General features: G+C 44.6%; 1 protein-coding gene across 5 annotated transcripts in view; it reads left to right on the top strand.

Annotated features, from left to right (window-relative positions):
* Positions 1-23,990, top strand: part of LOC110575719 (integrator complex subunit 6-like) — a 52,615-nt gene that overhangs the window by 1,029 nt on the left and 27,596 nt on the right. For all 5 annotated transcript variants that reach the window (XM_044911995.1, XM_021684737.2, XM_044911994.1 and 2 more), the window contains exons 3-6: positions 21,796-21,945; positions 22,654-22,743; positions 22,973-23,156; positions 23,374-23,502. In XM_044911995.1, coding sequence (XP_044767930.1) covers positions 21,796-21,945; positions 22,654-22,743; positions 22,973-23,156; positions 23,374-23,502 — 553 coding nt within the window. The remainder of the gene's footprint in view (positions 1-21,795; positions 21,946-22,653; positions 22,744-22,972; positions 23,157-23,373; positions 23,503-23,990) is intronic.

Here is a 23,990-nt window from a genome sequence, read left to right as displayed (position 1 = left end):
AGGGGCGCACCGGGCGCGGCGGCGGCGGCGGCGGCGGCGGCGGCGGCGGCGGCCGAGAGGCCGGGCGGGCCGAGCGACTCCGCCCAGAGGTGCTGCCGGCCCGGCGCGCGGGCTCTCCGGGCGCCGGCTCCTCCTCCGGCCCTGCCTCCCCCCACTCCCCGCGCCTCCCGCTCTTCCTCCCCCTGCCCTCCCCTTCCTGCTGAGAGCGTGGCAGAGCCAGCCGCCGGCCCTCGGAGAGGAGACGGAGCCTGTGCACGACTGTGGTCTCTACCCCACCCCTCCCGATGGCAGATCTGCCCGCGGAGCGAGCCTCCCCGGCCTCAGACCCGGAGAAACTTCTCATTTCTCCCCCCGGGATCGGCCCACTCCAGCCCGCTCGCGGGCACCTCCGCTGTTAGTGTTTCATTGCCGACTCCGGCGAAGCCGCGGCGGGCTGGGGCGGGGACGTGCTGATTGGAACTCACACGGGGCCCGAGCTTTTTAGGGACCTGGCCTACCTATTTACATCCTAAATTAGGTTGCTGTTAGCCACGTAGGGATTTGTCCCGGGAGAAGAAAGGAAGGGGGAGGACTCGACTGCGCGCGGCTGCAGTAGCCAAATTCGATGATTTGATCCACGGCACTCTGACCTACAGGCGAAAAGGAGGGAGGATTTAACCTCCGTGGGGGTAGTTAATTTATGTTCCGAATGGTGAGGAGATAAAGAACTTCCTTGCCTGCAGTGGCCCGATAAAGTAGAACGCAGACTATCAAATCAACCTGCATGAGAGTCCTGCTTGCATGTTGAAATTTCAGAAATGTATTATTACCATAATCCTTGACGTCTTTTGCTAGACGCCTTCTTTTTCTCAGAATCATCTTAATAGTGCTGGGGAGCAGCAGTCTGGATGTGTTGTAATCCGTTTTCAGGCGAGGGAAGTGTTTAAAAGAATGGAGCCTACCAAAACCGAATGGTTGGCCAGAGAGAGTGTGCCTTCAGAAATAAAACCAAAGGGAGGCTTTAATCTTGTAACTCGGAGCTTGGGTTAGCAGTTCGATTGGTGGGTTCCCCTCCGAACTGTTCTGGATTGGAGGTTTTGTTTTTAGTTTTCGATTTATCTATATTAAAAACTGCAGCGAGTAGACAGCTTTCAAAATGCCATAAGCTTTTAAAAAATGTCAGTTTCCCAAAAGGGTGTGACCATTTTTTTTTTCCCACATAGAGAAGCAGATGTTTGTACATCCTAAGTCTGAAAGCCTACACCCTTTGAGTACTAATGCAGATAAGAACCTACCATCTGTAGTGTGGCCATTGGAAATTCTCTTTAATTTGAAGTAGTAAAAAGGATAAGCCACAAAGCAGTGTGGCTTTTTTTTTTTTTCTTGAAAGGATAACTTATTTAACATTTTTGATATAGAAACATTTCATGGCAATATTTACAGAATCTTTGGAAAGGAAAAAGAAAGTCTCCCCCCCCCCCCCTTAACAACCATCATGCATCTTAACCACATATACACATTACTTTGTGTTCTTGCTTTCCCCACCTATTTTGTCCCATGAATTATTCCGGGTTGCCACATAGTCTTCATACTTAAAATTTTTAGTGGCTGCGTAACTTATCCATGGTATTTTGGAGGCTTCAGATAGTTCTGGGAACAGAGGGGAAAAGTTGGATCTTGTTTTTAGTGGAAACTTCATCTGTTAGCTCATTTTATCCTGCCATGTTATAGATCACATTTTTTCCCCTTAAGGAAAAAAAAAAAAAAAAAAGGCGTCCTTCCAAGTTGAATTTGATCCTTGTTTTCTGCCGTAGGTCAGGTATGGGAAGGCACTTTGGGTAATGCTTTTAATTACCGATCATTAGTTGCCTTCTTATTTAGGCTTGATGCTTTTCCAAGGTTCGCTCAGGGTTTTCATTTTCATCTCACAAGATAACTCCATGTGCTAGAAGATGGCTCATGGTTAATGATCTTAATGATGTTTCTGTCATGTTGCTGTGTGTACCTGAATCACTAATGATCCGCATCTTTGGTAGCATTTTCTTTTTCTGAGTCTCCTCAGCCACTCCCTCCTTGCCTTCCCCCCAACCCTCCCCTCAGCATGTGGTAACTATTTGTTCTTTGGCTTTTAGGATCTAGGCATTTGGAAGGCCTGACATTTTAGAACATCTGGTGAATTTTTCTTAAAATTTAGTTGAGTCTTTCATTAGCTGATAGCTGGGAGCCAGAAAGGTCTGTTTTCCGTCACATGGATTATCAAAAAGGTCTTTCTTTGATTGTCAGCGGGCATCTTAGTTCCTACTTGAAACTTCACGCTTTGTTAAGAGCCTGGGTCCCTTCAGCCAAGTGATGTTATATATAGGGCTTATTGGTAGCTTATTTTCTGCAGAATACTGTGTTCTGTTATTTCTCAGTTGCTCTACAGTTGGAGGGCCATTGTTTATCTCTTCTCAGAATAACTGCTTATTTCTCAGGTCTTGGTTATATACAGCTCCAAACACTGCAGAGAGAATTTTTTTTTTTCTACTAGAAGATTCAGTTCTGTTCGTGGTGTAACAGGCAGGAGTTGTGCATTTGGTTGGGAGGTTTTTTTCTAATAGGCGTGGAACTCTTCCCAGTGTATCCACTTACAGGCTCCGACAATAAATCTTGTGAAAAGTTACAGTGACTGGAATTCTTCTCTAATGTATACTGTTGGAGTACATGAATATAGTGTTTCACCTAGGACTTAGTAACTTCTTACTGCATATCCCCTAGGAATGGCTATGTGCTCTTTTAAAATTAGTCATACCTGTTACTTGCAGTCGGCTTGGCAGGGATGGAATGAGGTTTGATTTGGGGACCGTATGAAAAGCATATGGAATGCAAGCATTTTGTGCGACATCTGTTTCAAGCATTGCTTTGTAGACAGGTTTTATACACAGTGTCACAAGTGTTAACATTACTTTTATGAAATACAGCTTTAGTGTACACAGCTGGGATGAAACCCTGTTTAATATTTTATTTTATTATTTTTTTAAAGATTTTATTTACTTATTTATTAGAGAGAGAAATAGCATGAAAGGGGAGAGGGTCAGGGGGAGAAGCAGACTCCCCGCTGAGTGGGGAGCCCGATGTGGGACTCGATCCCGGGACCCTGGGATCATGACCTGAGCCGAAGGCAGACGCTTAACGACTGAGCCACCCAGGCGCCCCCTGTTTAATATTTTAAATTTCTAGTGTAACCATATAAGACGAATACAGGGTTTTTTAAAAAAAGTGGGGCTTGTTTTGCATACTGGTTCTTAATAGTTTGGCTGAGGTTCTGCTGTCTTGTATGTTTTGTTTTGCTATGAATCATAATTTCCTTTTATTCAGTGAATAGCTGAGGTAAGCTTGTCGCTGCTACTAGTTCTGAGCAAGCTGAAGGCTCCGAGAAGAAAGTGAGCCCTGAGACTGGGGGATATAATAAATATTCAAAATAGTTGGATGTTTGAAGCTACTTTCTTAAAATGATTTCTTTTTTATTGAAGGAAATGCTTTTTTAACATAAAACTGAGTCACTTTTCTAAAAATAGCTGAAACACATTTATAAATAGTGGGCAGAAGTTGTTTTTTTTTTTTTATAAATAGGAAGAGATGTTTCAAAGAAATATCCCAAGTCTGTAATTTGAAAACACAGAGCACTTGAAAAAGTGAAATTTTCCCTTGAGTGTTGCTTTTTCACATCCTGTAGCTAGTTTTGTTCACTGGTAGCTGCGTGCCTGAGTCCACATGTGTCAGCAAAGGCAGCAGTTTGGCTTACAGATTTAGGAAGTAAACTTAATGCTCTTTAAATGATCGGTGTTCCAAACATGTATTGGTAGTTTAACTAAGGTATCACTTTTGCCTATGCCCCGGAGTATAGGTGATGGGCCTTATTTGGACAAAAGAGTGACTTAGAGGGGAGCCTTTCACTGTGGCTGGAAGCTAAGGAAGTGCTTTTGGGTGAACCGGTAGCAATGGGGGCCTGTGAGAGCACCCTGAGACAAGAAGGTGCACTCGAATCTCAAAATGCCACAAAGGGGGTGCATTGACTTCTATGATGAACTGTGTCTCCCCTGACCTTGCTTCCTTTTCAGCTTTCATTGGCCATTCGGAAGCATGCGATGATAGGCATTTTGAAATAAGAAAAGGGGAGAGGAACCATTCACACAATGAAAAGGCAACCTACTGAATGCGGAGAAAATACTTGCAAATCATGTATCTGGATAAGGCATTGATGTCCAACATCTATAAAGAACTCATCCAACTCAATAGCAAAAAACCAATCATCTGACTTAAAAATGGGCAGAGGAGGGGCACCTGGGTGGCTCAGTCGGTTAAGCGTCTGCTTTTGGCTCAGGCCATGATCCCAGGGTCCCACATTGGGCTCCTCGCTCAGCGGTGGCCTGCTTCTCCCTCTCCCTCTGCCACTCCCCCTGCTTGTGCTCTCTTGCACTCTCTGTCAAATTAATAAATAAAATCCCTAAAAAATGGGGATCTGAATTGACATTTCTTCAAAGAAGACGTCCAGATGGCCAACAGGTTACATGAAAAGATGCTCAACATCCCTCAGCATCAGGGAAATGCATATCAAAATGCATATCAAAACCACAATGAGGTATCACCTCACATGTGTTAATTAATGACTATTATCAAAAAGACAAGAGATAACAAGTGTTGGCGGGATGTGGAGAAGAGGGAAACTTGTGTGCTGTGAGTGGGAATGCAAACTGGTGCAGCCACTCTGGAAAACAGTATGGAGGTTCCTCAAAGAATTAAAAATAGAAATACCCTTCTGGGTATTTATCTGAAGATAATAAGAACAATGACTCAAAAGACACCTGCACCCTCCAGCCCCCTAGGTTTATTGCAGTATTATTTACAATAGCTAAGTATGGAAGGGACATAAGTGTCCATCGATGGATGAATGGATAGATAGTGATACGTATATTATTCAGCCACGCAAAAGAAGGAAATCTTGCCATTTGCAAAACATGGATTATGCTCAGTGGAATAAGTCAGGCAGAGAAAGACAAGTACCATGTGGTCTCACTTATGTGCGGAAGCCAAAACAAAAACAAAACCCAAGGAAACAGATCAGTAGTTGTCAGAGGCAGGAGTTGGGAGGTGGGCAAAATGGGTGAAGGGGTCAAAAGTTACAGACTTCCAGTTATAAAATAAATAAGTCATGGGGATGTAATGTATGGCATGGTGATTATAGTTGATAATAGTGTTATTGCATATTTGAAAGTTGCTAAGAGAGTAAATCTTAAAAGTTCTTATCATAAGAAAAAAAAATAATTTTGTAACTGTGTATGGTGATGGGTGTTAACCAGACTTATTGTGGTGATCATTTTGTAATATATACAAATACGAAATCAACATGTTGTACTCCTGAAACTAATATAACGATGTATCAGTTATACATACATAGGTACGAAGTAAATGCTTACAGACTTTTGTCCAACCTATGAGTTAAATACAGTTTACTGGAAAGAATTTTCTTTTCTTTTTAAAAAGATTTAATTAATTAATTTATTTGAGAGAGAGAGTGTGCGATCACATGCTGGGGTGGGAGGGCAGAGGGAGAACCAGACTCCCCACTGAGCAGGGAGCCCTATAGGGGCTTAATCCCAGGACCCTGAGATCGTGACCTGAGCTGAAGGCTGACACTTAACCGACTTGAGCCACCCAGGCGCCCCTGGAAAGAATTTTCTGAGTGAGGTACTCTGAGGGGTAACACTTTTCCTTTACACGAGGAATTAGAACTTTAGTGAAAGCTTATCCAGAAAACCCTTCATCGCTCAAGTATATGCCACTCTATCTGTACTTTTGTTGGTGGTTTTGTTTTGCAGTGAACAAGATTCCATGTTAAAAAAAAAAAAAAAAGCAAAGTTTTCGGTAGAAGATTCGGCACGAACTGGCGGATGATGGGGGAGTGCTGACAGAATTGTGGAGGCCAGTCTGTTCCTATCCCAAACCTCTCCTCTGTCCATTCGTTGTCGCTCAGCTGGTCTCCCTACTTCCGCTCTTGCTCCCCACTGATTCCTCCCCCTCCTTGCCACTAAATTGGTCATCCTCAAAATAAAACAAAGTAAAATAAAGTCATCCCCCTACTGAGAGATTTTACTTCAGTGGCTCCCCCAGTACATTTCGGAGTAGAATCCAGGCTCCTCCAAGGGCTCCGTGATCTAGTTTACCTTCCCAGCTGTGCCTTCTCTTGGACCTTAGGCTCCAGCCACAGTGAGAAAGTAGGCTGTCTTCCCCAGACTCACTATGCCTCTTGTTGATCCCTCTGCCTGGGACACACTTGGCCTGACATTCTATATGTCTTCATTCCATATTCTCCAAAGTCATCCTGCCCCTCTGCTCCACCTCTACTCCAAAGGGCATAACAACTCCCACCGTGATCCTGCAACACTGTCCGGACCTCAACTCCAGCAGTCAGCACGTCATACGGTGATTCTCAGTGCTCACGTGAGCTTTTTAAGGCCCCATATTTGAACTTCTCTCCACTTGTGCCCCGGGCACCTAGGGAGTGCCTGGATTTTAGCAGGTACTCAATGAATGGGAGAAAAAGATCTCAAGCAGTATGAAATGTGACAGCTACCCAGTCCTGCTCCGGTTTCTGCTACTCTTCCTTCAGAGGGTGATCGCTATTAACGGATAGACGTGTTTAATGTTGATGACAGCTAGCGTTTTCGCTTAGGTTCAGGTTTATAATTTGGGAGAACTGTGTCTTTGACAAGACCAATGTATGTGCATCCCCTTTCTTTTGTTGGTTGAAGTATAACTTATCTACTGAGATACATCCATCTTAACGACCTGACTCCTTTTTACAAACCTTTCTATGTTCGTGTAACCACCGCCCCAGGGCCAGCTACAGAACATTTCCGTCACCGCAGAAAATGCTTCTTGCTTCTTCCTGCAATCCCTTCCTCCCCTGCAGGTAACTGTTGGTCTGGCTTTTATCAGCACGGTGGTGATAGGATCAAAGTGGTGTTTACAGAAGAGAAATCTGACAGTGGATCACCACCACAACCGTCTAGGGCCCTACGATCTAGGCCTGAAAGACCTGGCCCAAGGGGACACCAGAAGGGTAAAAGTCATGGTCCTAGTCATCAAGGGTCATGAGAATGGTCCTTGGAAAAAAGGTGACTGGAGAATGTGGATGAAGGTATGGGATGTGTCAAGAGCAGTGGACCCTTAACCAACAGATTGGAGGTGAGGGAAGGGGGTGGGCAAGATACAAACAGAATTCAGGTTCTCCAGTCAGGATTGTAACTAGCTGTGACTGGGTCACAAAAGGGCTTTGAAACCTCCAAGCCAGAGTGTGTACATTTTTCCGGGGATGAAGAGCTAGGAGACGGAGTTGAAGAGAAATGGGGCTAGACTTGTCTGTGCGCTTGTTCGGTGATTATTCCCAGTAGTGGAGGAGGAGGTGGGCTGGGGAGAGGGACATAGGAAAGGTGGGAGGGGACCCAGAAGATGTGGTTGAAATTGCCTAGTTTTGCATTAGTGCTGACCACCTGAGAGCTCTTGGCCTTGAGGCTGGGCTTGGGGTGGGAGGGATGGCAGAAAGGCAGGGCACATGGGAGGAAAGGGCAACTCCTGTCCTCCGCAGGTTGCCTGTGCTTCAGGAAGATGATTAGAACTGCTTCTGAGACAGGGCTCTTAGTTTCACAGAGCGGTCAAACATGGCGTCCAGTTCCCTTTTGCCAAGAGCATAAATGAGAGATCCAGGCGGTCCCTTTGTGTGTGTATTGGGAGGTGGGAACACACTATCTCCTGGATGCAATGTTCTAAATGGTGATTAGGTTCCCAGACCTTCCTCCCCAGGAAAGCCTTTTTAACCCTTCATGTCGCTTAGCCCAGAACTATTGTGTTTGTCATTGTTCCTATGGGGAAATGGATTTGGGTTTCCAGGCTGATTTGTTAAGAACACATCCTTCCCCTCTTCCTCACAACTCCTGGTGACTAGTGAGTGGTCCCAGGGAGGGGTAGGGACACTCTAAGGGCTCCAGTAAGGAGGGTGAAGGGCTGAGGTGGCAGTGAGGGTAGGCATAGCTCTTCAAATACACCATTCGTGTTTTATTTTTTTAAATCTTTTTAATTCATTTATTATACCCCCCCCCCCACATATATGTATTTTAGAGAGGGAGAAAGAGAGAGGGAGGGGAGGAACAGAGGGAGAGGGAGAGAGAGAATCTTAAGCAGTCTTCATGCCCAGCAGGGGCTCGATCTCATGACCCTGAGATCCTGATCTGAGCCCAGATCGAGAGTTGTACGCTTAACCGACTGAGCCACCCCGGCGCCCCTCCATTCATGTTTTAGATCGGCCATATTTACACCGTTCAGTACAGCACCTACCGGGCACATTTGGTGATCAAGCGCTTGAAAGGCGGCTAGTCTGAATCAAGATGTGCTGTAGGTGTAAATTAAACACTTGATTTTGAAGACTCAGTACAAAAATATATAAAGTATCTCAACAGTTTTTGGGTTGATTACAAGTTTAAGCAATCATACTCTTCGTATATTGGGTTCAGTAAAATATACTATCACTTTCACCTATTTCTATTTTTTAAAATGTGGCTACTTAAAAATATAAAATGACATATGTGGCTTGCACTATATTTCTGTTAGACAGCAGTGTTAATTTATATTCTTTCTTAAGATATTTATGACGTTCATGTCCTAGAAACTATTTGCTAAGAAGGCTCTTTTCCCTTGAAGTTCTGTTTAAAATTAACAGCATAATGGACTCATTTGTGCATGAAAGGTTATCATACAGTTCAGAGTTGATGGGTTGATAACCCTCAGCCCTGGGGCAAAATATGAAAGCATCCCATTCTTGTTTGAATTGAAAGCCAGTTGGGTCGCTTAGACTTTTGGATGCAGTTGGTGATCCAACTGGTTGGGTTAGAAGTGTTTTCCTAGGCTAAGTACAATAGAATATATGTGTGAACTCCTAATGTAACTCCAGGAATGCAGAATTCTGTTTGTAATATGTGCTCGCCAGTGGCCCTAAATGTTGCATGCTTTTAGTGTTATTAGAAATATGGGACATAGCCCTGATTCGATTTATAGAGCTTCTTGGCCCAAGAATCCTTAGGAACAGCATTCATCAAGAAAAGTAGGATAAAGGATAAATTCTCTAGCTTGGCATAGTATAAAACCTAAGAAACAAAGGGGGATTTGTATCCCTGCTCTTATTGAAGGCGTTCTCGATGTTTCCTAGCCAGAGCCCTGTCTTATATCATTAAAAGGAGGGGGGGAGGTCCAGGTCCACATGATAGGAGAGCTCCCGTGATTATTCCTCTCTCTAACCTTGGTCCCCCTAATGGGGGTTACAGAAGTGAAGTGACTACGTTATCTTGTTGCTACTGTAATGATTCCTACTTAAGGAAGAAATAGCAATGTTCAATCCTGAGTCTGGACGAAAGTGCAGATGTACTGCTGAAGGGCACGTATTTTTATAGACCTAGTTTTGGGACCTCCTAAAACCCACTGTGTTGTCATCGAAAGCGTTATCTGGCTTTTACAGATATGATTGGCCTTATAACTACTTTCTTATAATTGTGAACAATAATACAGTGGCTTTCTAATAATAGCAGCTGACATTTATTGAGTCATGCCTATGTACAGGGCAATTTGCCAGTGAATATAAAGCACTTATTTCATTTATCTTCCCGACCAGGCTAACTCAGAGAAACCAGGGCCCAGAGGTTACTTATAACACAGCCGAATAGTAACCCGGGTCTGTCTCTACTCCAGAGCCTTCGCTAAATGAGCCACTTGACTTTTCCTATCAGTCATGGGAGAGCATTCCTTTTAATAACTTCTCACTGGTATTTTCCCATTCTGATACGCGTCCTGGAGCCATGTTTTTTAGACAGAATTATCATGCTCTTATTTATAGTTGTTCTTGATATAGCAGTGCTTGGTATTAGAGCAAAGCACTCAGTGAATGAAAGTTATGACTGCCAGGGTTACTAGTTTTATTTTATTTTTTTTTCCTGACTATTTCTAGGTGAATATCACGGTGCATTCGTTTGTGAAATGGTTTGGCGTTTGATGTCCCCTGGTTCTGCCCCTACCAGGACAGCGTGTGGAGGTGGTAGAGATTGAGATAGTAGAGATTGAGATAGTAGCTGTATGTTGGGGGTGGAGCTTGAGGGCCGGTCCTCCGGGGCTGAGTCCGCCCTATAGGAAGAGTGGGAGGCTTGAAAAAGCAACAGGGCAGTCTCTGCCTAGCTAGTGGCTTCCAGAATCTGATCTGCCACTTTCACTTTATGAATCTCCTGATACATGTTTTTCTCCTAAGGAAAAGAAAGATGTTCAAGATACACCACAGTAACCATTTCGTTTCTTCTAATCCATAACCTGTGGGGAGGCAGAGTGGTTTTGTAAAAGGCTGGAAGGTGCCAGAAGCACCCTTGCAGTGTTTTATGCATTGGCCTGTGCCTTACCTAATGCTACCTTCTTGATTCCCTCCACATCACCCAGTCTCCCCAGGCCCCTGACCCCTGCCATAACCAGGTCACTTGTATTTCTTCCTGCTTAGTTAGGTTGGGAGAGGTGGACTTCAGAGAAGGAATGGAGATGCACCCTCCCCGCCCCCGCCGCCCCCAGCCACTGGGGTCTTAACCGGAGAAAAGGCGTATGAAGACTTTCGTGCTGATGTGCCTGATGTCGGGAGGAAAAGTGGAGTGCCATTTCTTTCTTTCTTTCTTTTTTTTTTTTTAAGATTTTATTTATTTATTTGAGACAGAGAGAATGAGAGAGACAGAGAGCATGAGAGTGGGGAGGGGCAGAGGGAGAAACAGACTCCCTGCTGAGCAGGGAGCCCGATGCGGGACTCGATCCCGGGACTCCAGGATCATGACCTGAGCCGAAGGCAGTCGCTTAACCAACTGAGCCACCCAGGCGCCCTGGAGTGCCATTTCTTAAACCATGTTTGCCTGATTATACTCGTCATTAATGGCATTTGCTCTCTCATTATCTATATCCTGACCTGTAGGTTGAACAGTTCAGTAAACTTAGTACCAAGAGCCAGACTCTGGACTTGAATGCTAATGAACAAAAGACCGAAAGCATTTGTGTTTGTGCAAGTAAGGAACAGTACTAGTGAGAAAAGTAAATATGATTTCTCAAGGTCTTAGGATTCACTATATAGCTACTTGGGCCAATTTACTCATGTTTATTCTCTTTGCTCTTGACCACGTTTGGAACTGTTAATACTCCTTCCTTCCAGAAACTGACTGCCTCCTCTATATTCTTTCCCTGTCTTCCAAATCCACTCTCTTGGTCAATGTATCTGACCTCATTCATGGTTTCTAGTATTTCTTCCACACGGATGCCTCTCCATCTTCAGCTTCTTACCTAGCTGACTACAGGACATCTCCACTTGGCTGTCTCTCCTGCCCTTAGTTCATGGTAGGCACATCAGGAAGACCCTGTGGCCCTGAACCTATCCCCTCTTCCATATTCCCCAGCTTTTAGTCACCCAGGGTTGAAAGCCAGGCATTATTCAGCTTTGACCCTGTCCTTCCATTTCTTCTAAGACCTGTCCATCATCCCTTTGAAATATCTCTTACATATGTTCCTTCAACTCAATTTCCGGCTGCCATCACTTGAGGCCGGGTCCTGACCTTTTGAGCTTTGACCACTATAACAGCCTTCGACTTGGTCTCCCCAGTGCCTCCCAAATTCCTACGCTTTCCACACTGACCGCTAACTTTCTAAAAAAGCTGGTTTCATCATATTCACTTCCTTCCCCCGCCCAGGTCTTCAAAGCTTCCCCAGGGCCTATGGGTGCCATCCTGGGCCCTCTGGGATGTGCTCCATGCGTGTGTATAAAACGTATTCCCCATCATTTCCCCACAGGAGCCCCGCGCTTCAGCCAGACCTGTCTCTTCCACCCCCTGAGTTGGGTCTCCCCATTCCTAATGCCAGCCCTTAGAGCATCAGTTAACCAAAGGAAGGGGAGATGCAGAGCCCAGATAGCCGGAGGCTGGTGGGGGGGAGGAGAGAAAGTGAACTGGCAGCATTCCAATAAGGGTGTGACTTGAGGGGGAGGATGTGACAGAAGGTGCTTTATTATAATGATGAGAAGTTGCAAAAGGAAGAGGGAGGAGGGTGGAATATGACCTTTGGAGGTTGCTTAGCCTGAACTAGACCAAGATGTGATTTAAATCGGCCTGCAGTTGCCTGAAGGCACGGCTGTGTCCTCAGGAGCCCCGGTTCTCTTTGCATTTGTCTGTGCCCAAGGGAGCCTGCATAACTAGACAGGAGACAACAGGATTCTGGGGGAGACTATCTAGGCTTTAATACAGCCACGGCATTGGAAAGTGGGGGTCCCTCCTGGTGTATTTCTTGTAGGAGAAAGCTGAAGATGGGCAGGTCAAAGCTCTCTCCATTTTTCTTAAAAGCTCACACATCTGGGGCGCCTGGGTGGCTCAGTTGGTTGAGCGACTGCCTTCGGCTCAGGTCATGATCCTGGAGTCCCCGGATCGAGTCCCGCATCGGGCTCCCTGCTCTGCGGGGAGTCTGCTTCTCCCTCTGACCCTCCTCCCTCTCATGCTCTCTGTCTCTCATTCTCTCTCTTGCAAATAAATAAAAAATCTTTAAAAAAAAAAAAAAAGCTCACACATCTGTGTCGACACACTGTGATCTCCACCTCATAGTGACGCTTCTGAGCTGTGTGTTAGAAGTCTGGTTAAGTCTAGGTCCTTTGACAAAAATCAGTTTCTAGAAAGTGGTTACGGTACATCCTGCCTAGTAGGTCACCCCACCTACTGTCATGTACCTGTGGCGAGGGGTGTCACTTTAGCACGTAGCCACAGTCTGCCGCTGATTAGATAGATACATGACCCTGGGCAAGTCACTTTCCTTTTATAGGGTCGATTTTCTTATCTGTAAAATGAAGGGATTAGACTAGATTATTTCCACTGTTCTTTCCGGAAAAAGTACGGGACAGACCGTATAACCGAAAGGCACGCAGGGGAATAATTGAGGCATGGAATTCAAAATTGCCTTAAATTTTAGAAAAATGGGGGTGCCTGGGTGGCTCAGTCGGTTAAGCGTCTGCCTTCGGCTCAGGTCATGATCCCAGAGTCCTGGGATCGAACCCCGCATCGGGCTCCCTGCTCAGCGGGAAGCCTGCTTCTCCCTCTCCCAATCCCCCTGCTTGTGTTCCCTCTCTCGCTGTGTCTCTCTCTGTCAAACAAATAAAATCTTTAAAAAAAATCTATTAAAAAAAAAGTCTAGGGGGGCCTGGGTGACTCTTGGTTTTGGCTCAGGTTGTGATCTCAGAGTCCAGGCTCTGTGCTCAGCAGGGAGTCTGCTTCTCCCTCTCCCTCTGCTCCCCGCCGCGCCCTCCCTCCCCGTTCGTGCCCTGTCTCTCTCTCAAATAAATAAATAAACAAATAATCTTTTAAAAAATTAGTCTGGAGGAAAGAGATGCTATTTAATCTTTGGAAAGTCATGAGCGGCCATTCTACGGTCTCCTCTGTTCAAGTCTTTCTGCAGTGTTTCGGTGGCTTAGTCTCACTTCTGTCCTTGTGTTTTTCCAAGGCCACCTTTGTTAATTTTTATTTTGTGTATGTGTTCATAAAAATGTCTCCTATCAGAACCCAGAGTCTCAACAGTTGAACACGTGATCTGCACAGTGGCTTTTTTTTTTTTTTTTTCTGATAATAGGTCAATAGCTACCGTTGAAATGGTCTGAGAGTGAGAGAGGTTGCATTTAACACTATATCTGATGGAGTTTGGCAAATTCTTTGCTACTCTAAGTATTTTTCCTTTAGTAACAGTACAACTGATTCTCAGAGAAAAGTTTCTAAAGTTCAGTTTCTATGTGTTAGCATCCTCTGGTGAAGATCAAATTTCTTTTGATCTTACCATGCTTTCAAGTGAGAGGTGTGCTACTTCATAATTTCATCTGATTCTCTGGGGTAAGAATTGAAAACTCACAAATGCATTTTGCAGATATTTTATTTATTTAATTTTATTTTTTAAAAGATTTTATTCATTTGACAGAGAGAGACACAGCGAAGGAGGGAACACAAGCAGGGGGAGTGGGAGAGGGAGAAGCAGGCTCCCGCCGAGCAGGAGTCCAACGTGGGGCTCGATCCCAGAACCCCGGGATCATGACCTGAGCCGAAGGCAGATGCTTAACGACTGAGCCACCCAGGCGCCCCCATTTTGCAGATATTTTAGACTAATCTTTAGGATAACGATCCTATCCACTAAAAAATCCTATCCACTAAAAAAAAAAATCCTAAAATCCTACCCACTAAAAAACGAAACAAAACAAAACAAAAAAACCTCATACTAGGTATTCTAAAGAGACCGGTGACACAAAATCGTGAATTTTGTGTCAGTAGAATCAAACTGAATCATTTCTTTCCCCCGTTTACTCAAAAAATAAGTGCTCATGGTGGCACCTGGGTGGCTCAGTGGGTTAAATGTCTGACTTTGGCTCAGGTCATGATCTCGGGGTCCTGGGATCAAGCCCCACGTTGGGCTCTGTGCTCAGTGGGGAGTCTGCTTGAGGATTCTCTCTCTCCCTCTCCTTCTGCCCCTCCCCCTGCTCGTGCTCTCTCTCTCTCTCTCTCTCAAAGAAATACATAAAATCTTTTTAAAAAAATAGACACTCACGAGGGCCTTTAGCCATCTGCTGGAAAAACAGTCCTGCAGGCTGCTCACTGTCAGATACATTTCTGCAATGTACTAGTTCTTAAGAAATTGTAACTTTTTTAACAGGTAGAGGACTCAAGTAAGCCAGAATTCTTGTGTGTGGTCTTGACTGGTAGTATTTCCTGAAGCACGTGGGTGGAAATTAATTGGTGGACTGAAACACAGAATGGTAGCATTCAGAGTTCTCAGGGAGAGAACCGATTTAATCAAATAAATGCACTTCGAGCATTTTAGCAAGTTCAGGACACTAAGTGCCCCTGGGGAAGTGACTTTGACAACAGGAATCCAAGATAACCGGATATTCTTAAAACCAGTAATTTTATAAGAAAAAGCTGTATTAGTAACACAGAATAATAGACCCCCTCTTTTGAACCTGAAAGTGTATCAGTACCTCGAGTCCCCCAAAAGTGAAATCAGTCCAAATCGCTAGAGTTTTGAGGGGGGAAAAAATGTCAGGGTCAGAAAATATAATACCAGAAGAGAGTTTTAAAGGAGATACAGGAGGCAAGACAGTTCCATTCTTTTAATGATATGGTGTCTTTCTCGTGTAGTTCACCATTTTAACAAGCTCCTTTCTAAGTGTGCGGCCTGTAAATACAATTTCAAAAGAAGTTTGAATGTTTTAAAGTGATTCAGCTATCACAGTGGTCTGTTTACGTAGGAGGGCAAGAAAACCTTGTCTTATATCTCTCAGAATTAGAGTCTGTTTTTGTTGTGAGAAGAAAACTCCAGAAGTTTTAAAGTTTTAATTCGCACAGATATTCCATATAAGGCTAAGGGCAAAGACCAAGGGAAAAGTCATCCGTCTCCTCGGGAGACAGAGTTGATTGGAAAAGCAGGACTTCCTACTCTTCACGTCATTCTGTCTCGCTGGTCAGTTTACCAAGGCAAGGACGGTATGCGGTGACAAAGTTGATAGAACGTCAGATGGGAGAAGAAAGTAAGTTGCTCGAAAAATGCGGTGGAAATTGATTTAGTCCGATCGTTGGAGTTGCTGCAGAACCAGTTTGCCCCCAGCTTGCGGAGGCCAGATGGAAAAAAAAGGAAAATAGTGTATCTTTCAACAGGAGAAATGGTGGCCCTGCTAAATTTAAACTCCTTGGCTTTAACTTGAGACACCTGGGAAAATACTCAAATCCGTTAATCATCTGGTTTGTAACCACCTCGAAGAAGAGCCCGCGGTCCAGGATAGCCCTCTATCTGGGATTATGAAGGGCAAATATTACCAGGCTGATTTCATTTCCTTTAATAAAAGATTAAAAAAAAAAAAAAAAGAAAGTCTTGTCAAGGAGAGGGAAGCAGTGTGTGTTGTCTCTCCCTGAATCCCAGGGAGGCCTTTTTATTCATCACGAAGGGCTTACTAACGAGCTCTGAAGACTTGGGCTGAGCGGAACTATTATTTTTCAGGGGAGTGTCCAGATAGGCTTGTGACAAGCTCTATTTTTGCTCTTTGAGAAGATTCTCTGCGATTCCCTTTCAGTAGCTATCACCCTAGAGAACTGGAATTATTCATTTATTTCTTGATTTATAAGTATTCCATTTACATAGTTTTTAAGGGGGCACTTCTCTTGTGGAAGGTGAGCTGTAGCTGCCCTAAGTCTGTTTTTCGGTTACGTTAGAGGGGGAGAGTCACAGCCTGTTCATTAAGTTTGCACGTGAGACTAAGCCTAACAAGGTCATTTATATTTTGGAAAAGGATTACAAGTGCCCTTTAGAGATGGAGCAGGGCTTTTCCCAAAGGGCTCTAGCGCCACTCCCACATCCCCTTCAAGGACAGTTGATCTGCTTTTATCTCTGTGACTTGTTTACACTTTCTGGCATGATTTCGACGGAGGAAAGGGTTCTCCCATTTAAAAAAAGAAAAATAAATAAAAATCAATGAATCGGAGAAATGGTCTGGCCAAAATGGGATGAAGCTCAGGAAGGAGAAGTGTTAGGATGGTGAGATTTGGGGGGAGCCACTAAATAGCACCCCCTCCTTTCCCTCGTTCATTGAAACCAGTGACGAAATAAGACACGGGAGTCCAAGTAATGGCTGTCTTCCTGACAAAGGCTAGACTGGAGGACACAGCCTAGGTGCGTGTTCCCCAAAAGCTCCCAAATTGTTCACACGTTGCTAGACCTCCCCTATAGAGCCTACGCCTTAAGCAACATATGTCAGAACATACCAGAAAATTAGAAAGAGTTTCAGCAACAGGCCTACAGGGAGCATGCCAGTTTCCTGTTGCCACACCCAGCAGTCAGATAAGAAGATGGAAGTAAGGCCGCAGAGGAGAGTGGAAAGTATTTCTTTTAGGCTTCGCCCTTCCAGGGAAAGGAGTGCAGCTTCTCTCCTTTCCGTGGTGATCCGAGGGGGCACTGACAGACTGAAAGGCCCATACTTTTTCTGTTGGTATTCAAAGACGTGTTCAGTTGACTCTACAAATTTCAACCAGGCCTGAATTAACATGTTTATTAAGATGTGGGGTGTTTTCTTTCTGTAAGTCAGATTTATATAACGGTATGGAATTAGAAGATAGGAAATCTCGAAGGGACCTTAGCGGTGGTTTTTCAGCCTTTTCATTGCTTAGATGAGGCAACAGCCCCAGTAAGGGGTAACCGACTTCCTCTGGACCAGTTGCTTCGCTAGTTAGTTCCGGCCAGGATAGACCAGGGTCTTCCACGTCCTAGGTCACTGCTCTCCACACCCAACTGGCCTGCATTTAGACATCAGGGAAAGTAGGCTTCAGTGAAATGAGATTTGGAAGTTTCAATAAATGTATGAACTTTTAAGCTACTAAAACAAGGCCTGTCTATGAGGTGAATATGTGGAATAGGTAGAAGGTTCTCTAGTACAGTGGTTTAAATTGGCAGGCTCTAAACTTAGGCTACCTGGGTTCAAATCCTGGCTGTGTCATTTACTAGTTGTTCGACCTGGACGAGTTTCTATTTCCATTACTATAAAATGGAAATAAGAGCAGCACCTACTTGATGGGGCTGTGGTGGTGCCCGGAAGAGGAGGATACTGTGTTTAGTGTAAGTGGGGTCCTGACACGTCGGCCCAGACACGCATTACCTCTCATTATTATTCAGCACCATCATCATCGTCGTCACCATCATCGTTTGACTTCTGGGAGACTTTTTAAAACTTGACCTGGGAAGACCGTAAACTCTTAATTTAGGATTTCACTCATCCCAGGTTAATCCTTTGTCCCAATCCTCTGGCTAGAAGTTTTGTCATCATCTTTTGCTCTGTCTCCTGTAGGCCCATGCATGGTCTGTCTGTCACCAGGTCCTATCTTGTTGGTTTGAAGTGTTTCTCAGTTAACCCCTTCCTCTTCTTTCCCATCCTAATTCGGGCCCTGATTCCCTCAGGCCTGGATTACTAATTCAAGCCTCCTAGTTTCTTTTTCCTGACCACAGCTTCTCCTACTTAAGTCTTACTTCTTCCTGGTTTAGGAAAACAAAAGAGGGATGGTAATACCATGCCTGTTTTATAGGGTTGTCCTACACAAATGTGAAATGGGAAAGTGCTTAGTAAGCTGCAGAGCTCCATAAGAATGTGTGGAACTCATCATCATGAGTCAAGATTTTACAGACATGAGAGTAGGGTACCTTTGGAGTAAGTTGAAAGAAAAGACTGTATTAAGAAGGTAAATGGGGCGGGGGGGCGTCTGGCTGGCTCAGTCGGGGGAGCGTGTGACTCTTGATCTCGGGGTTGTGAGTTCGAGCCCGACGTTGGATGTAGAGATGACTTAGGAATAAAATCTTTAAAAAAAAGAAGGTAAATGGGCTGTCCTGAATTCATTTATTAAAAAAAGTCAACTCCGAGCAATGAAGAGTATAATGAGAATGAGAATGAAGAATATAAACATCTACTTTCTGCCACTAGCTCTTTATAATTATCTTTTGGGAAGAAATTTGTCTCATGAATAAGGTTCTCGAAATATTGAGATTAATCCATAGGCTTTTCCCTCCTCAGCATTGTGAGGAATGCATTTAGGGACATTCGGTTTTCTCTTGAAGGAGCTAGACTGCTCCGAAGACATTTATTGCTTTGGGGTAGCACATGTGGCCCCCACACTTTGAGGTACCGAGGTGGGAGTAGCATCCAAATTTCTTGTACTGTTCCATTCACCGCAAAGAATTGGAATTGACCTAAAAACAATGCCAGTGATTCAGGTGCAGAAACAATTTGTAAAATGCTTTCAATTCATAGTATAAGGGGAGACTCAAAGGGCAATTATTCTGACAGATTGATTAGTAAGATGATGAACAATCAGGACACATTATTTTAAATATGGATGAGTTACAGGGTGCTTGCTTACGTGGTACTCATGTCTTATCTCAGCCCTTCCCCAAATCAAGTAGTCAGCTAATTTTTCTTTGCTCATGCCCTGAACTACTGTGGCTCCCGGGAGTTCAGTGCTCGCTGTAGTGAAGTAACTCCGAAAAAGAAGTCAACTGTATAAAGTGGCTTGTGGGTGAACGACGGGCCATTCTCAGATTTGCCCAGGCCACAAAGCTCAACTTAATGGACGACCTTTCTCCCTCACCCAGCCCTTCTAATTAGCTCCTAAGAACTTCTGACTCCGCCTCTGAAACACTTTGTTCATCGGCAGCCTCCTCTCCCTCGCCGCCGCTCTTGCTCAGGCTTTCGTCACTCTTCCCATAAGCTATTGCAACAGTTTCCAAACCAGTTTCCCTGCCTCGAGCTTCAGCCTCCCCACCCCCCCCAATTTATTCTCCAGCCCCCCAGCGGAACGATCTTGCTAAAATCCAGATCTGATCGTGCCCCTCCCCTAATTAAAAACCTCAAGTCATTCCCAGAGCCAACAGATAAAATCCAAACTACAGAGCACAACGTACAAAGCACCGTACAGTGAGGGCCCCACTTACTGGCCTCGCCTCCCGCCATGTACCCAGAGCAATGATAATCAAATTACTTGCGGTTCCCCATGAAGCCCTAGCCTTCTATGGACGCTCGTTCTCTTTCTTGGCGTGCCCCTCCACTCCCACCATCAGGGCGGGTTGCCCCATGCTCTTCCGCAGATGCCCCGTGTTCGGTGAGAAGCCCTCCCCGACTTTCTGGCCACTTGTCCCTTCAGCCTGTAGAACTGCATTTCTCATTCCTCTGTGGCAGGAGTTCCTCGAGGGCTGAGCCCTTTCCATATCCCCGGCCTGTAACGGTCTGCCCAGGGCGGCCAAGTTGGCCCATGCAAATGTGTTGACTGAAGGAAAGACTTGCTCTGTCCCTGCCAATGGCAGACCTTTCTCTTCGGCCACAAGGAAGAAAGCTTATTTTTGAACTCAGTGTGATTTGTACCCTTCTGATGTTTCTAGGTATTTGGTGAGGACAATTTCCACCACAAGCCTTCCTTTTAAGTAAAGCTGAGTTTGTCTAATCCAGCAAGATTTCCCTGGGGCCACAAGGAATTGTTCTCATGCTCTACTTTGCCTGGGCGCTAGAAGTCATATCCACAGTGTGGCCAAAGGAGCACGTGGAAAGGTTTCACCTTTAGATCCTTCGCTCTATAGGATATGTTAGGAGTCTTTTTATTTTTATTTTAAAGATTTTATTTATTTATTCATAAGAGACAGAGAGAGAGAGAGGCAGACGGAGAAGCAGGCTCCCCGCTGAGCAGGGAGCCCAATGCGGGACTTGATCCCAGGACCCTGGGATCATGACCTGAGCCGAAGGCAGACGCTTAACCGACTGAGCCACCCAGGCACCTGTTAGGAGTCTTTTTAAAGGACAACTAAGCACATCTTTAATTTCACAGAATCCCAGACTATTGGACTGGACTGGATCTTAACCAGGTTCTGGACTGTTCAGCGGAAGGGGGCGCCATTCTCACGGATTCCAACGGGAATGACCCCTCCCTTGGGTTGTGTTTTGCGCAGCCTCACGCAGTGTCCCTGCTTGCTTAACCCTCTTCATTTGCAGAGCATACAATTTAGGTCCTCAGAGCCAACAGGTTCGCTCCAGGTCACGCAGACTCTGCCCCCTCCCCGCCCCCGCCCCCCGCCCCGAGTCTGTCTCGCACTCATCCTGACCCAAACTGCTTCTGGAGACTGGGCAACTAGCGAAGATAGTGTTTGCTGTGGTTGCGTGGATAATGGACAGGATGCCTTCAGCTAAACATGACCTTTAAATGCTTTATCGCTTATTATTTGCTTTTGCTTCCACATCCAGCTGTCCTGGCCCAGTTGGCATGACTTCAGCATTCAGCATCTCACAGTGCTGCCCTCGGGGCTGCCGAGACCCAGGTGGCCATTCCTCCCACCAAGTTGCCAAGCTGTGTGCTGTTTGCTGTGTCCCTGGCTGGCCTTCTCTGTGACCCGCTCTTAGCTGCCAAGTCTTCTTTTGGCTTCTCTTCTTTGCATTTGGTGCTGCTTTGTTTTTGTGGCCGTGACTGACCAGTCACCGTGATCTTTTCCTTCTCTTCTACAAACCATTCAATCAGAGCATGTTGGCTGCTGGCCTTGGGTCTCTGGTTCTTGGCCGCTGTCCATGGCTGCTGGGGGTGCCGAGGGGGTGCTGCTTCTTTGCCAGAACTTTTTAAATTTCTTTCTCCCCCCTTTCCTAGATTTGGGGCTTTCTGAATGTTTGAAGATGCCAGAAGGGTTGTCTCCAAATAGTTGTGGCTCTATTCCTAGAATTCCCCCTGGACTCTTATTTAAAGTGAAAATATTGTTTGGGCGGAAGAATCTTGGTTAGAAAAGTTCAAGTAGATCAGACAGTCAAGAGCAAGTTGTCTCTATCAAGGACAGTGCATTTAAAAATAGTCCTTCCTCTCCTCCTCACTTCATGCTCATCATCCGTGTCAAAGTAAGGTAAATACTGAGGTGTTTGGGTAGGTTCGATTGGACCTGAACAGAAGATTGGACTTCTTGAGCCAGAGCCTTCCAGCCGTAATGGACGAATGCACTGTTTGCATCTTTGCTGTTGGTCATTAATGCTGACAGATCTTTCTGAAACTGATTGCTTGCTTTAGTTCCACTTGGTCAGTCAAGACATAGAATAGGATTAGATCAAGGAACTATTAATTTGTTAGAGGTTAGTGGCTGCTTGCACTTTATATATTGTTCATTGTATAATCGGGAATTTCTTTGTAAATGTTTGGTTTTCAGGCTGGTTGGAAGGAAAATCACGCAACATTCATGAGTGAACTAAAAAATCTTCAGGCTTCTGGACTGACTACTCTTGGTCAGGCTCTAAGATCCTCATTTGATTTGTTAAATCTCAATAGATTAATATCTGGAATAGACAATTATGGACAGGTAAAAAAAACTTTGAGTGAGTACAGCTAATTTATTTTGGTGACTTGGGGTAAGAGTTTAAAGTTGGGCGTGGTTACTGAGTTTTCTGCTACTTTTCACAACTGCCAAAAGGAAGTCCGTATCTTTTAAATACCTGCTTTAAAAAAGATCCCTCTTTTGGGGTGGGGGCGGGGGGGGGGTCCTTGTATGTGGCTTGATCATATAAAATATGTAGTGAAAATTGCCACCCCATCAGATCATCAGCTATCTGAGAATGGAATGAATAAATTGCTGAGAAATATTGGAACGAGGCTTTTAAGGAGAAATTTTCAGTGTCCTGAACTCCCTCGTCTCTCCCAATTCAATGGAAAAGCTCTAGAATAAGAGAAAGGCAAGATAGCATCTGGTGCTCCTGTTGTCCTTACTCTAGAAAACTCTGCGCACAATAACCAGAGTCACTGTCCTGGCTCCAGAGCATAAATCACTACTGAATGATATGAATTCCTCAGTTTATTCTGAATGTCACCTCAGCAGGGATCCTTATTTTGATTCCCACCCGCTTCAGTCCCTAATCTTTTCCTTCTTATTTATCCAGGCAAATTTTATCACACACTTGAGACATCCCTGTCTCAATGTAAAGGCAAGGCAAATGTAAAAAAAAAAAAAAAAAAAGTTTAAATACGATTTTATTACTTTATATGGCTCTAATACTTTTTAAATGTATTTTAGGGGAGAAATCCATTTTTTTTAGAACCATCTATTTTAATTACCATCACAGATGGAAACAAGTTAACAAGTACTGCTGGTGTTCAAGAAGAGGTGAGATTTCATTTTTTTTTTTTTTTAAGTTTCGCTTAAATGGCAGAGAACATGCCGCTATTTCTGTGGGAGGCCCGCATTGCCAGTTAAGAATAAGTTTGATCAAACCTTCCATCTTCACGAGCCCTGAAAGATTGTTGAGTCCACGAAAGAAAAGTGACCCTGTTAACTCTTTCTTCACTGTTGCACGGGTTGTTATGATGAAACGTCTCAACTTTTGCCTTATCAGCTTCATCTCCCTTTGAATTCTCCTCTGCCCGGAAGTGAACTAACCAAAGAACCTTTTCGTTGGGATCAAAGGTTATTTGCCCTGGTGTTGCGTTTGCCTGGATTGGCTTCTACGGAATCAGAGCAACTAGGCAGTGTACCGACTGATGAGTCCGCCATCACTCAGATGTGTGAAGTCACAGGAGGTATTGGCAATATTCCTTGTAAGCGCCATATTCTGTCTTGTCCTGCTTTCCTCCCGAATCTTATAGCTCTGCTGCTTCTTCTCGTCATGAGTGTGAGGTTTGCTGCCAATGTAGTTATGATCCGTTGGAGATGTATTTTAGGATTTCAAATGCTTATATTGTTAAGTCGCATTTTATTTGATCAAACTCACACTGTTTGTTCTTCCTTCTGGTATAGGTCGCTCCTACTGTGTTAGAACACAAAGGATGTTGAATCAGTGTTTAGAATCTCTAGTTCAGAAAATTCAGAGCGGTGTAGTTATTAACTTTGAAAAAACGGGACCAGATCCACTTCCTATTGGAGAAGGTACAGTAGATGACTTTTTTTCCTTTTACCCTGGAGAATGATCGGAGATGGGGAAGACATTAAACGCATAATAGACATGGTCTTTACTGTCTACACCCATTCATGGGGTTACACACATCCGTCCAAACAGCTGCCATTCATTCATTGCCTGGGTGGTCAGATTCTAACAACTTTAATTCAGTGTCAAATCCTCTTACGAAAATTCTTCCTTTTCCCTACCCTTTTCATATCCCCTGGTCCTAGTCTGGCGATACACTGCATTGTTCACCTCTCAATTCACGAAATATCTAGAGAATCACTTCGGAGTGCCACTTAAACAGTAACCTGGTTTTGGTCTTGTGAGCCCCAAATGTGCCAAGCAATCTTTAGGAAATACGTGTTTGTCACTGCGTGTCAGCAAGAGATTGTGAATATTTGTCCAGAAACTGCTTAATGTCCTATAAGATCCTACACCGGGATTTCCCCGCCCACTCTTTAACTGCTGAAAC

The sequence above is a fragment of the Neomonachus schauinslandi genome, chromosome X (assembly GCF_002201575.2).
Source record: "Neomonachus schauinslandi chromosome X, ASM220157v2, whole genome shotgun sequence".
Classification (NCBI taxonomy): domain Eukaryota; kingdom Metazoa; phylum Chordata; class Mammalia; order Carnivora; family Phocidae; genus Neomonachus; species Neomonachus schauinslandi.
This window is presented reverse-complemented; position numbering and strand designations above follow the sequence as displayed.